Genomic DNA, 12,560 nt, shown 5'->3' on the forward strand with positions numbered 1-12,560 from the left:
CCAAAACAGTGACTGTAACGATGAAAAACTTACATGAACTTGAGATGCAAACTTTATGGCCTGGGCGCAGAGGGAGGAGGCAAGGTACGTCATTTGGGCTCTCCCCTTAGCATTGGCCAGGCTTGCTCAAACTCAGTCAACAGCTGCGGGGTCTGTTACCAAAGCTTGATTTGGTGAGGCACTCCTGTCGGTAGATGGTTGCCATGAGCATCATGCGCTCACGCTCAGCAATACGTGCCCTCGGAGCAGCGATCTCATCTGCTTGTGCAAGATTAGCCTGGTCTTGAGCAGGAACTGCCTAAGCTGCTGATGAATGCTCTGCTGAAGACTGCGTGGTCCGAGGCGCGCTGCCGTTTGAGATGCATGCGCGGAGGATGGCCAATTTTGCTGGCTTGCAGCATGGCGCGCGCCGAGCGCGACTGATTGCTATGTGGTCTGTTGAGAATTGAGATGATCCTGCTTGGGATGATTGCTCAGCAGAAGTAGTGTTTTCGCTGCCCATAGCAGAAGGCCGACGAATGAGCAGGATAAGTGAGTCAAGAGACTGAACCTGAACTTTCAACTAGATATCGCAGCGCCTTGGGTTGGCGGAGGAGTGATAGGAACGGCTGTAGTTCTGTTGCCTAACTTGAGACCCGGGTGCCCTTGAAATATAATTATGTAAAGAAGACTTGGTATAGGCCCAAGTGAGCTCGATGTGCGAAGGGTACGACGAACTCGACGTTGAGAACAACGCCACCGCTCAGCTGGATGTCCGGTGCCGGGATATTCCGGCAAGCTACATTACCCGGCAGAGCTGATCATCAAGTATACTAGTACTGAATCAATTCACCGGTGATTCTATAACACCGCGACTCATTAGTACATTGAAGCTTGGAAGCTTGAAGGTTGGTTACATACTGTTGAAAGGCTTCGAAGACTCAACTCACTGCATCAGATTTAAGATTTAACTTTAATGTTGCGGATGCATTATAAACTTGAAGAGAAACCTTCTAGAATCTAGTACGCGGCGAAATGGACTCATATGCCAATCCGGCTCGCGAGGTGCGTCGGATGGCTCAGGCTGCCGTATTCATCTGTCAGACGAACTGATAATAGTGCCCGTTCAGTACCGCGAGCAGACGCTGTGGTACAATGTTCTGGAATCTGCAGCGGCGGACGGACTCGGGCTGAGCTGAGGTATCTTGCTCTTCCAAGTATCACACTTGGAGCCCTCAGTCAAGACTCCACGTACGTCCCCCCAGCTGACAGCATACCCGTCCATAGAGATGTTAATAATCTCGCCGTCTGCGCACTCATTACACTGCAGCACAGTTGATTTAATCTTGACTCGCAGCTCATCGACTATGTTCACTATTGCAGACGTCCCTCTTGCCTATCAAAAAGCAGTCGCTGTCGGATTTTACATGTGAGTGAGCCAGCGCTCGATGTTTGTTGGCTCGCCATCTAGATAGAAGGGCGGCGCAAGAGAAGGGAGAGATGAAGTGATATGCGAGATGAGTAAAGCTCGCAACACTTATCAAGCTAAAGGTCTTGGTAGTTGAAAATATTTGAGTGGTAGGTCAGACTGATCATTGCCTCTTTGCAATCATCAGGATTTCGTAATTTTATACAGAACCTGCACCATTTAGGCACTACAGGAGATACTGATATTGTACAATTACTCGGCAATCCACCCGTCCTGATAATCCGGAACGGTAAAGGACATCAGCCTTCTCTCTCGTACAACATTGATCTTGCCTAGTGGAAGTCGCTTGTGCCGGATCCATGACACATACCATAACGGATTCAAGCGAAACGAACATCCACTGACGCTGAAAAAACTATAAAGACTGACAATCTTGTAGGACTTATAGGTTCCTCATCTCGACATTCACAACATGAATCCGACGACTCCTATTATGTTTGCCACTGTCACCCACACGACCACTCCTGAATCCGAGCCCTCACAATTCATTTTACCCGACCTCATCAATGATTGCCACTATCCCTTCCAACAGAACCCTCACTGTGATGCAGCGTGCCGCGCATCTGTCCGATGGCTTATGGACGTGGCGCAAATTGTAGGGCCCGAGATCAGAGAGTATATTGACGTGGACGCAAACGGACTTGCTGTTGCTTGCTATCCTGATGCAGATGCTTTCCATCTCCAAGTCTGCTCTGACTTCTTGAACTGGTTGTTCATTACAGACGACTTGATGGAGTCCGGCGTTGTCGATGTACAGGAAGTACATGAATCCTGTGTTTCTGCATTCCGCGATCCCATCAATTTTGACACAGAACGGCTTGATGCAAAGATGTGCAAATCGTACGGCTATTTTTCCATCGCATACACTCTTTCTAAAAGTTGTTATGTGGCTAGGTATTTCAGTCGCTTTAAGGAGACTGCAGGTCCCGGCTGCACAGAGCGGTTTATCTACACAAGCGAGTTGTACTTCGCTGCTGTGGCCAAGCAGGTGGATGACCGTGCCAAAGGGCACGTGTATGATCTAGAATCTTGCATCGCCTTGAGGCGAGATACAGGCGGATTGAAGCCCTGCTTTAACCTCATCGAATTCGTAGCTCGAATTGATCTTCCCGACGAAGTTGTGTCGCATCCAGTTGTGAAGGCCTTGGAGGAAGCGACCAACGATCATGTTTGTTGGCACAACGTAAGTTTGTGCCGTCATTTAACACAGGGGCGGCGCTGACAGTACCGCCGACAGGATATGTTGTCATACAACAAGGAGCAATCTTGCGGTCACGCACCCTGGGAGAACATAGTTCCCGCGATCATGCACGAACGAGGACTGGACCTGCAAGGCGCCATGGACTACGCTGGTCAGATGTGCAAAGATGCCATCCAGCGCTTCGACTCCAACCGTGCTATCCTCCCCTCGTGGGGCGAAGAGGTTGACAGGCAGGTGGCTGTCTATATCAAAGGATTGCAGCACTGGATGATCGGCTCACTTCGCTGGCATTTTGATTGCGCTCGCTATGCTGTCCCGCCGGACCGAATCATCAAGCTCCTTCCCAAAAGACCCTACAAGTGTGGAGCTTAACACCTAGTGCATGGCTTCTGGAGGTGAGATCTGGTTCACTTCTTTCACGCACTGCGCTAATTCTTACGCCTAGAATGTTAGTACATGATTCACGTCTCACGCAGACCTGAAAGTTTTGAGTTGCATAATTATGTGACATTCCGCCTTCCTTGCTTTGTCCTTCGTAGTGTCAAGTTCTCATTCGGCTCCCTGCGCGTAACACTTCCTGTCCGTTTTCGTGTCACTAAGATATGTACATATAGAATAGTCTTGTATCCTTCTACAAATTGAAGATGCTCTTCGTGCCAGAGGCCCAGGACCGATTTGAAGACTAGCCTACTCACAAGTAGCTGGGAGAATAATGTATCGCTTACTTGGCGCCTTGTACTGTAGCAAAAAGTGTGATACACGAGTGACTTTAAGCTGCAGGTCCTGGTGATACATCACACCACTTGACTTTACAGTCCTCTTGATCATAGCAAGCAGCAACATCGACAGGGACGTCTGGATCCTACGGAGGATAAGCTGGAATTCTGGCTACAGGGTTGGCGCAATATTGCTTGAGGCCCATTTGTAGGTCGAGTGTCGGAGTGTAACGCGACGGAGGGCATCTCTGAGATGGCCGGTCCGGACCAAGTATGGCACCTCCAAGCGGAGTGTGAATGTTTCTGTGCCCGTCACTGCTTCTCACGCTTGCTCACTATGTGCAATAGCACCAAGGACTTACTTCCATAGACGTTGGGAGTCTTTTTGTTGCCATGTAATAGCAACATAGTAAGCTCATTTACACATTTCTATGTTGATCTTCGCTGGTTCTTGCGATGTGCTGGCCTTCTTAAGGATGACATCATCCAGCCTCAGCCGTATACAGCATCATGGCTGCCCGCCCTCCTCAATAACCAAAGATAAGCGGGCAGGGAGAGGGGCGGGTAAGGCGATGGGTGAGCAAGGAGGGTGGCGGGCAGAACATGAACATGCAGCATTCCAGCGAGGTGTTAGCCGGCGGCAGGCGCGTTGGCGGGATTGATTCCCATGGCCGTTCACAGACTGGCAAAATCTCTGCAGAAAGTGCGGGATTTGGCCAGTCTGCGTGAGGTCTATACAGACAAGTCACAGACTCATCATCTTCTCCCCGCCACGTTGCCCGCCGTGCCCACAGACAACATATCATCGACTGCAGCTCCACAGCTGCCAAATATTCCAGGTGCCATTCTGCAGATGTCATCAACCGGACTCGTCGTTGATTGCACCTACTGGTGCGTGACACAAGGGTGGCTGAACACTGTCCGGTTTTCACTGGGGGTGAGTAGCCACTGACGGGGGTAGCTGATGGGATCAGTGTCGCAGTGGCCGACGTAGATCGTGGCGGGAGTGATGATGTCAGAACAGATAACCCGGAACCTGCCGGCAAAACACACCCAGACGTGTTCCCCAGACTCTGCTCAGACGTGTCCCCCAGACTTTGAGGCGGAGTCTGCGCAGACTTAACAGAGACCGGCCATTTCCTACATGCCCTCAATCTCTGACACCCTGAGAACGGACCCGTCTGGCGGTGGGCGACGTCGAGAGATGACATTCAAGAAGCAGCGAGCCAAATTTAAGGAGGGGCGATCCGGTCCGGTGAAAGCGCCAGTGCATATATACCTGCTCCCTCACCTTTTCATGGTTTCCCGACAACAAGTCCCGTGTCGCAGTTCTGTTTGCGCATAGTGCCGTCCACTGAACTATTCACGATGTGGATGTTGTCATCCAAGAAAATAAAAGCCCGAATCTCTTGTTCATGTTCTTCAAATTCATGCTTCGGTGTTGATCCTTTGGCTTGCGCTGCGGTTGAAGCTTCCTTGCGGGTCCACCAAGGCGAGTTCTCTATGTCCTGCAAGTGGAAGACATGGATTCCGCAAGGCAGCGCCAATCGTCCATTTACAGATTCACGCCGCAACACAGCGGTTTGATCTTTGCAAACAATGGTCCCTAGTATTATGTTTCTGGTTGTCCTAGCATGGTGAATCGTGCTTCGATTCATATACTCCGAAGGCAATAATACATCTACCAGTAAGTATTACAGCTTCTCGCGTCTATCTGTGGTTTACCTCTGGCTCATGGCGCTTATTTCGGACTATGGAACGGGGCTTCCAAAATACCACTAGTCAGGCGCATCTTGAGTCCCTTCTCCGGAAACACCATAGTCAACACCTGCTGGAGTTCGAATGACTTGAAAGTCAAAACCGTGACACATTGTGTGGCGCGATCCGCAGTCATCCTGGCAACACTGCGTTTTCGCACTGATGGACGGCGTATTGGTTAGGCCATCTGTGGTCCATGCGACTTCAGCGAATATTCTCATACCATAATATTAACGATTATGTGTACCCTGGACCCTGGTTAGAGTCTAGCTCGTCCTGCACAGCACGAATTCGAAAAAAAATTCAGAGCGCTAGTTCTGAGAAATATTCCGATGGTTGAATGCTGCCAGTGCGAACCCTTGTCTTCCTCTAGTATTCATGTAAGATAGTGTTCACCTGGGTTTACTCATGCTCCTGATCGTTCGAAGCCTGAATTGATTAATCTTGGAGAGTCTCGACATGCGGTGAGCACCAATATTGAATAAAAGGCCAGTTCTTCGTCTGACATGACTTTCACTTTGATTCATCGAATCACATCACCATCATGGCTTTCGGGGAGTCCCTAGCCAGACTATATGAAGGAAGATTGGGCTGTTCTCCTTCCCACAGTCTAGCTAGGGGAGACTCGTTCTTTCTCGATTATAGGGTGTCTAGCCGGGCCTTGATGCATTCCGAATGTTGTCACTAGTAGATCCTGGCATCGCAAGTTGATCGTATCATATTGCTACGCAATTGTCAAGAAAGAAGAATGGGTTCCGTCACATCCGTGGTCTATATCAAGTCTATGTAGGCCATGGGCAATGCCCAGTAGAGGTGAGGACATGACCTAGGGCAAGCAGTGGTTCAATTACTACAGCCCTGATCAAGAATCGAATTTCAAAAACTTAAGGCATCGTGCATATGCATGACCTGGCAGGTTGCATGCGGTGCGGTGCGGCCGCATAGGTTATCCACGTTGCCGAACTGAAGCACAACAGTGTTGAGCCCGAGACATGTCGCATACTTACCGCCTACTATTTCAGGATCAGGTACCTGCATGCAGCAACCAGAACTACCAGTCGCTCAGAGCCTCCGTAAGCTTCTTTCTGATAAACACTTCCTAGATCTGAGACTCGTCTAGATTCTGGCAATGTATAGTCACTATAGTGTGACTCATCGGATTTCGAGTGAACTTAATATCGATCGGTCACTACGAGGGCAGCCCTGGGCATAGCCGGGCTGTATCAACAATAGGTAACATGATTTATGTCTGAAAAGAGATTTTTTGTAAATTCCAGCTATGCAGTTATATTTACAGTAAATTTGTTTTTCGCTAAAGTAGATTTGCACATGCAGGACCGCAGGTTACTGCAAATTCATTGAGAAAGGTTTAATGCAGAGCTACCACGCTCATCCTCGATAATTTTTTTGTAAGAAGGGTGTATTATTGTTAGTTGGACGTTTCTAGATCAGTGTAGCAATGTCAACAAGGCTGCAGCCAACGTGCAAGCACCAGGCGTATCCAAAGCTAGGCAGGACCGAGATATCATAGACTAGGGAATGTGTTTTACCGTTCATACGTACTTCCCAAAGAAAGGTATTAGTGATTGCGCGAGGGTATAACTGAAGACCAGCTTCGGCCCAACGACAAGGATCTACATTCACAAGTCATTAGCACGAAGTTGAACTAGGATAAAGACTAATCACTTTTGGGGTCAAGCCCTTGAAGAACGCTGTAGGGCCTTCATTTCGGATAAGGTCCCTCACGACCGTTAGGCCAGGCACCTTCTGCTCGAAGTTTGCATTTTGGATACGAGTCTTGACCGTGTCTAGGGGTGCTGCAATTGTGATGGACGCGACAGCTCCTGCAATAGATGCGATGAAGTTCTGGGTCCACGTGGCTTTGGAATAGTCAGTGACACCAAGCGCATACTCCTTCGTCACCGCCGAAGCGCCGAAGAGCTGAAACAGAGGTTCAGCACGATGGATCTGGCCACCGTAGTAGACTTACCGCAAAGGAACCTGGCGCATTTCGGGCCATGGTCCAACCCCATCCACGGTATAGGGTGGTGCCTTCCTCCATGAATATCCGAAGGACTCCTCGTCCACGGAACGCCTCGGGGTTGACTTGTCGTTTTATCTTCAAGGCATCTAGAGGAAGTAGAACCTGACAGAACGTCACTACCCAGTCAGAAAGCTAGGGCGAAAAATGACCCACAACTTCACCAATACCAGTCAAGCTGCGCGGAACAATCAGCACATTGCATTTACCACGTGAAAATACATATTTACCTGCCAGCAGTTGCCTGCATCATCATCTTGCCCTTCCTCTCGCCAAATACGCTCGTGAACTCGTTCTTGTAATTTCGCGTGATGATCTCATTGAACCATGGTTGTCCACCGAACTTGTATATCCGTTGCGAAATTTTGTACCCTGCTGCATACCCAAGACCGGGGAATAGAGACAGAAGCTTTTTAGGCAACGAAGCCGTGGCGTAGTCGCGGAACACGATCGGGGAAAGCGTTGAGAAGGATACCTGGATGTCAAAAGGTGGTCAACAAATTGCAACAAACGAGTTTTACAATAATAACGTACTTTGGCTTTATTGCTCATAAGCCGTTTTGCTACTGTGTCAACTGGATGAAATACCAGCAACTCAGCGACACCTAGTGGCCATGATACAGTAAGTTACTTCGTTATTAGCATTACGGACCGAAACCGAAGTACAAACCAGATGCACCAGACCCCAGAACCCGGGCAGTCCCTGACTCTTTGCTTTTCCCAGAAGTTGGAGGAGACATTATAATATTTAGCGAGGGTCTGGTAGACGAGAAGGGAGATCGTAGAAGTGCGCTAGTACTACTACTGTACGACCCGTCACCTGCTTAAACTTGTACCGCGCCATATATGTTTAGACTTATTTGTCCACTGATAACAAATGGCGAAATATGGTACAATAGCACTGGATTTATGGGCCAAATTGACCTAAATTTGAACGTCATAGAGAGTCTGGACTCTGGACTCTGAACAGTCCCAGACTCGGACCCGACGGCCTACCGAAGTCTAAGCTTCTACTGTCACCGTGTCCCACATTCCGTCAATGGGTTCTCATCGGAATGAAGGGCCTGGGTACATGCTGGTCTCGTGATCTCTTGACGACCTATATGGTCAATTCTCAGAACACGATTTTGGAATCACTCGCGTCGTAAGCCTTTTGTTTCTCAGCTCTACATTACCACCATGTTCAGCAAGAGAAGGGCTTTCAGCACCCTCTGTTTCGCGCTCGCAGCTGGCGCAACAACCCAAACGTTCCTTGGTTTAGACACTCCCAACTATGGAACTTCAAGGCAGCTCATGAAGTCGTTCACACAGTCTTTCACAGCGCCTTACGACGAAGGGTTGTTCATGCCTGTCGAGCAGCTCGGTGCACTCTCAGAGGCACAATTTACCACCCTCGGCCACCCTTTATTCCCGAACCATAGTGTTCGGATTAAAAAGTCTTCTGATTTCTGTGATGGAACTGTGAAGTGAGTATAGTATAGTCTGCAGATGTTTAGGACTGATACGATAACGCGTCTAAACCTCAGTGCTTACACGGGGTACATCGATATCCAGGCCAGGCATCTATTCTTTTACTTTTTCGAGAGTAGGAATGATCCTGCCAAAGACGATGTGATCTTTTGGACCAATGGTGGTGAGTTTTACTGTAGACAGAGTTCTGTTGCGATTCATACAACGCGTTTGACAGGTCCCGGGTGTTCCTCCAGCCTTGGTGTCTACGTGGAACTAGGACCTTGTCGAGTGGTAAACGACACTAGCACGGTGTTCCATCCCGAGTCCTGGAACTCTAATGCGAATATCTTCTTCGTGGATCAGCCAATTGGTGTTGGTTTCTCGTACGCAGACTATGGAGAGACTGTGGTAGGTCGAATCCCCATCGCATGAAACTACACTAGTAACCATCTGGCAAGAGCACTACTGAGGAAGCTTCGAAAGATATCGCTGCATTTGTCGCGATTTTCTTCGAAAACTTCACTCAGTTCAAAGGACGTGCGTTTCACATGGCTGGAGAGTCTTATGGAGTACGTATGGTTCATACTGTTCCGGCGTGAAGAAAGATTAATCGGGAAACTGAAGGGACGTTACGTCCCAGTCTTCGCTGCTGCAGTCTACGATCAGAATGCATTGTTGACTGCGGCTGGTGTTACGCCAATCAACCTTCAGTCTATCATGATCGGTAACTATCCGCACCAAAAACAATTTCATCAACTGATCTTATCCCACGTGCAGGCAACGGTTTGACCGACTTTTACACAATGACCGCGGCCTATGTAGAAATGCAATGCACTGGCGCATCGGTCTCCCCTGTGCAGAGCATCTCGTATGTGAATTCCGACATCAACATTTATTGACTGACGCATCTTCCAGTGCCTGTAATCGTATGAAACAAGCGGTTCGATGCCTTCATACAGATGACATCGATGGAAGCTGACCTACTTTCTATAGCTCCCTCGATGCCAAAAGTGGTTGACAGATTCATGCATCAACCAATTCGATTTAATGAACTGTGAAGCGGCTTCAAACTTCTGTGATACTGAGATATCAGATCCTTTTTTCTCGACCGGTAGGTTTAATGATTTCCCCCGTCTACATACACATATTCATATTACGGTAGGCATGAATCCCTACGATCTCAGCAAGGCCTGTGATGGACCTATCGCGGAGACGTTATGTTACCCCATTACGCTGTGAGCCGACAGTCTTTTCGTGCAATCAGCCTAGCTAACTTTAGGCTAGGTCTATGGCAAACTTCCTTGACCAACCATCCGTGCGTCAGAAACTCGGCGTGGATCCCGCTGTGACAGGAAACTATAGCTCCTGCAGTGATCCCGTTGGACAGGCTTTCTCGTTGACTATGGATGAGTACCACCCAACCTACCCTCACGTTGCCGCACTTCTTGAGCGCGGCGTGCGCGCATTGATATATGTGGGATCATATGACTGGATCTGCAACTGGCTTGGTAACCAGGCGTGGACGCTCAACATGGAGTGGAGCGGCAAAGAAGCGTTTGGGCAGCAACCCCTCGAGTCTTGGCTGGTTGATGGAAAAGTCGCTGGAAAGACTAGGAGTGCGAACGGACTCACGTTTGCTACTGTGGATGGTGCAGGCCATATGGTCAGTGTCAAGCTCATACTCAACTTCATTGCAATGCTGACTCAAAGTGACAGGTCCCGCTCGACAAACCCAAAGAAGCACTCACCATGGTACAACGTTGGTTGGCTGGGAGTGGCTTATAGGTATTCACACAGACACCTATTTATATCCGTGGTTCCCCTTAAAACCTGAAAGCACATACATGTTAAGCTATAACGCCCGATGCTACGAACACAATTCTGACCGTGCATCTAACAAAGACGTATACGAATCAGTGAGGAATCGGAGCAAGTGCATGAGAGTGTCTGACGACGATAAACAGTGATCATGATGTTGGTCATGGTTTCAGATGCTTACTTGTCTTCGGATGGAGCTCGACGATCGCAGTTTAATTTCGAAAATGCCGAGTCACAATTTGAATCGCGTTTTTTTTTTAGTTGTCTTGCGGGATTTGTACTTAAACAGTCTGACTTTCACTGACGTGGGCGGCTTGTGCACTCAGTACCACGTCAGATCCGACTGACCGCATTGTTCTACAATCTAGCCACGGATAAGATGCACCGGAAGCGATCTGAAAAGATGACCCCTGTCACGGTACAAAAAATGATCAGGACTGACAAGTAGCGCGCGTTCTTCAATCGATGATATGATCTAAAGGACGCGGTAGCGGTATTACTCCAGAGTTTGAAGAACGTGTAGGTTGCTCGATGTCATGATATTTACTGATTGGCCGGGGACGATTACGCGGAGCATCATATACTATTGAGGCACTCGCAGAACAAACATGACACTCAATCTGGATGATATAAAATTATATTTGAATCGTGTGGCGTAATGTACATAAGCGAGAAAAATTATCAAGCACCTGCAAGATAGGCGTGATCAGCAATCAAAGTAAATAGATGAGATGAGATAAGAGGAAAAAGGTAAAGTCTCAGAACAAAATCCTCCGGTCATGCCTGCTTGTCGAGCAGGTCGTATTCATTAAAATCAGTATATTTTTTAAAATCATAGACAGCTTGCATGTGCGCAGTATAAAGGACAAAAATGAAAGACTCACGTTGTGTAGGAATCAAAATTACAGAAAGACGGATATGAATTTGGATGTCCCAGAGAAAAATCGACATGCCACGGCCTCAAGATGGCACCGCGACACTTCCTATAGTGGGTTCGTTCTCGAAGGTAAACAAAGACTCGTAGAGTCCATGGCACTGTGTCGACAGTGGAAATTCTGCAAAACGACCAGCGTGGCAAGCCTTCTTGGGTGAACACAAAGAAATGACATTGTTTATATAGAGTATTTCAAGCGGAGCCCGAAATTAAACGAAACCCGTTTTTTCTCCGACTCAGGGGCCTGAGTCGCCTGACTGACATACTCCCGGACGCCATGCCAATTACACTTGAAGGGAGCTGCCATTGCGGTACTGTGCGATTTACAGTGAAAAGCAGCACCCCTGTCCCATATCAGGTGAGCGTACCCCACAACTTAAACCTCTACCATCTTTCGTGACTTGTGGACATTGAAAGCTATGTGTATGTTCCATTTGCCGCAAAGTAGGTGGTGTTGGCGGTTCGATCAATCTTGGTGCACATTCAAAAACCTTGATCATCACCAAAGGTAAAGAATGCATCGGGTACGTAGTTCAGTCATGTAACTTCCCGTGCCTCCTTGCTGAGTACGAGAATAAGAGTGTATAAGGCTGTGATGGACAGGGATACTCCAAAAGAACATATCGAAATGTCTGAGCGCAATTTCTGCATGAAATGCTCTTCTATGCTATGGCTTTATGACGAAACTTGGTGGGCGCTTGAGTGATATCTGTGTATCGAATTTTTCTCAAGGTATTTCGACATAAAGGCCTGAATTTTTGCATCCATTTGCATCAGTTATCGACTCGCCGGAACTGGAGGCACCTGATGAGCTTGTAAGTGTTATTAGCACTCAAGTGCGGTCTCTCTGATGCATGAATTTCAAAGGTTGTTCTTAAGCTGGATTCAAAGCCTACCTATGTGCGCCTTCCAGAGGGAAGGAAGAATGTGTTCAAGGATTATCCCAGTGATTCCATTGAGAGCTGGCACAAGAAGCACAAGAAGTACGTGGAATGAAATACTAACTTTGTGAAAGAGTGGAATTATGTGTGATCAACCCTGGAAAGGAGACTACTGACGAATTGGCCGGACAACTGGACTTAAGTAGCACTTGCGTTCCGCGTATTGTAAACCATCAGCCGCAGAGCTCTAGTAGAGTCGTGATTTATGAATGAATTTTTTATTGACCACAT

At 48.1% G+C, this 12,560-nt stretch overlaps 5 protein-coding genes across 5 annotated transcripts; 3 read left to right on the plus strand and 2 right to left on the minus strand.

Annotated features, from left to right (window-relative positions):
• Nucleotides 1-1,572: 1,572 nt before the first annotated feature.
• On the plus strand, nt 1,573-3,224 carry F5891DRAFT_253674 (isoprenoid synthase domain-containing protein). The gene is made up of 4 exons (XM_041371090.1): nt 1,573-2,308; nt 2,363-2,651; nt 2,706-3,064; nt 3,115-3,224. Exons 1-3 carry the CDS (start codon nt 1,881-1,883, stop codon nt 3,039-3,041), a joined length of 1,053 nt encoding a protein of 350 aa, XP_041226960.1. The 5' UTR covers nt 1,573-1,880; the 3' UTR covers nt 3,042-3,064; nt 3,115-3,224.
• A 431-nt stretch (nt 3,225-3,655) lies between these two features.
• F5891DRAFT_253659 (uncharacterized protein) lies at nt 3,656-4,686 on the minus strand. The gene has a single exon (XM_041371089.1). The coding sequence runs from the start codon at nt 4,594-4,596 to the stop codon at nt 3,913-3,915; it is 684 nt and encodes a 227-aa protein (XP_041226961.1). The 5' UTR covers nt 4,597-4,686; the 3' UTR covers nt 3,656-3,912.
• A 1,689-nt stretch (nt 4,687-6,375) lies between these two features.
• On the minus strand, nt 6,376-8,018 carry F5891DRAFT_1029163 (mitochondrial carrier protein). The gene is made up of 7 exons (XM_041361518.1): nt 7,855-8,018; nt 7,719-7,789; nt 7,415-7,659; nt 7,341-7,362; nt 7,134-7,289; nt 6,830-7,084; nt 6,376-6,777 (listed from the first exon to the last, which is right to left on the minus strand). Exons 1-7 carry the CDS (start codon nt 7,922-7,924, stop codon nt 6,697-6,699), a joined length of 900 nt encoding a protein of 299 aa, XP_041226962.1. The 5' UTR covers nt 7,925-8,018; the 3' UTR covers nt 6,376-6,696.
• A 106-nt stretch (nt 8,019-8,124) lies between these two features.
• On the plus strand, nt 8,125-10,859 carry F5891DRAFT_1029178 (Alpha/Beta hydrolase protein). Its single transcript, XM_041361519.1, has 11 exons — nt 8,125-8,650; nt 8,711-8,817; nt 8,872-9,044; nt 9,095-9,205; nt 9,261-9,360; nt 9,414-9,504; nt 9,552-9,576; nt 9,630-9,747; nt 9,799-9,871; nt 9,921-10,299; nt 10,353-10,859. The coding sequence occupies exons 1-11, from the start codon at nt 8,364-8,366 to the stop codon at nt 10,419-10,421; spliced, it is 1,533 nt and encodes a 510-aa protein (XP_041226963.1). The 5' UTR covers nt 8,125-8,363; the 3' UTR covers nt 10,422-10,859.
• A 784-nt stretch (nt 10,860-11,643) lies between these two features.
• Nucleotides 11,644-12,558, plus strand: F5891DRAFT_1277723 (Mss4-like protein). The gene is made up of 5 exons (XM_041370278.1): nt 11,644-11,746; nt 11,806-11,912; nt 11,968-12,078; nt 12,137-12,203; nt 12,256-12,558. The coding sequence occupies exons 1-5, from the start codon at nt 11,666-11,668 to the stop codon at nt 12,382-12,384; spliced, it is 495 nt and encodes a 164-aa protein (XP_041226964.1). The 5' UTR covers nt 11,644-11,665; the 3' UTR covers nt 12,385-12,558.
• The last annotated feature ends 2 nt before the right edge of the window (nt 12,559-12,560 follow it).

The sequence above is a fragment of the Suillus fuscotomentosus genome (assembly GCF_016647785.1).
Source record: "Suillus fuscotomentosus strain FC203 chromosome Unknown F5891scaffold_22, whole genome shotgun sequence".
Taxonomy (NCBI): Eukaryota; Fungi; Basidiomycota; class Agaricomycetes; order Boletales; family Suillaceae; genus Suillus; species Suillus fuscotomentosus.

Coding starts and splice junctions, on each gene's coding strand:
- F5891DRAFT_253659 (XM_041371089.1), bottom strand. CDS start 4,596: ATGTCATCTCTCGACGTCGCCCACCGCCAGACGGGTCCGTTCTCAGGG.
- F5891DRAFT_1277723 (XM_041370278.1), top strand. CDS start 11,666: ATGCCAATTACACTTGAAGGGAGCTGCCATTGCGGTACTGTGCGATTT. Junction 11,747..11,805: donor GCACCCCTGTCCCATATCAG/GTGAGCGTACCC, acceptor GGACATTGAAAG/CTATGTGTATGTTCCATTTG. Junction 11,913..11,967: donor AAAGGTAAAGAATGCATCGG/GTACGTAGTTCA, acceptor TACGAGAATAAG/AGTGTATAAGGCTGTGATGG.
- F5891DRAFT_253674 (XM_041371090.1), top strand. CDS start 1,881: ATGAATCCGACGACTCCTATTATGTTTGCCACTGTCACCCACACGACC. Junction 2,309..2,362: donor GATGCAAAGATGTGCAAATC/GTACGGCTATTT, acceptor TTATGTGGCTAG/GTATTTCAGTCGCTTTAAGG. Junction 2,652..2,705: donor ATCATGTTTGTTGGCACAAC/GTAAGTTTGTGC, acceptor TACCGCCGACAG/GATATGTTGTCATACAACAA.
- F5891DRAFT_1029163 (XM_041361518.1), bottom strand. CDS start 7,924: ATGTCTCCTCCAACTTCTGGGAAAAGCAAAGAGTCAGGGACTGCCCGG. Junction 7,660..7,718: donor TTATGAGCAATAAAGCCAAA/GTACGTTATTAT, acceptor TTTGACATCCAG/GTATCCTTCTCAACGCTTTC. Junction 7,363..7,414: donor ATGCAGGCAACTGCTGGCAG/GTAAATATGTAT, acceptor TGTTCCGCGCAG/CTTGACTGGTATTGGTGAAG.
- F5891DRAFT_1029178 (XM_041361519.1), top strand. CDS start 8,364: ATGTTCAGCAAGAGAAGGGCTTTCAGCACCCTCTGTTTCGCGCTCGCA. Junction 8,651..8,710: donor TTCTGTGATGGAACTGTGAA/GTGAGTATAGTA, acceptor TCTAAACCTCAG/TGCTTACACGGGGTACATCG. Junction 9,361..9,413: donor CCTTCAGTCTATCATGATCG/GTAACTATCCGC, acceptor TCCCACGTGCAG/GCAACGGTTTGACCGACTTT.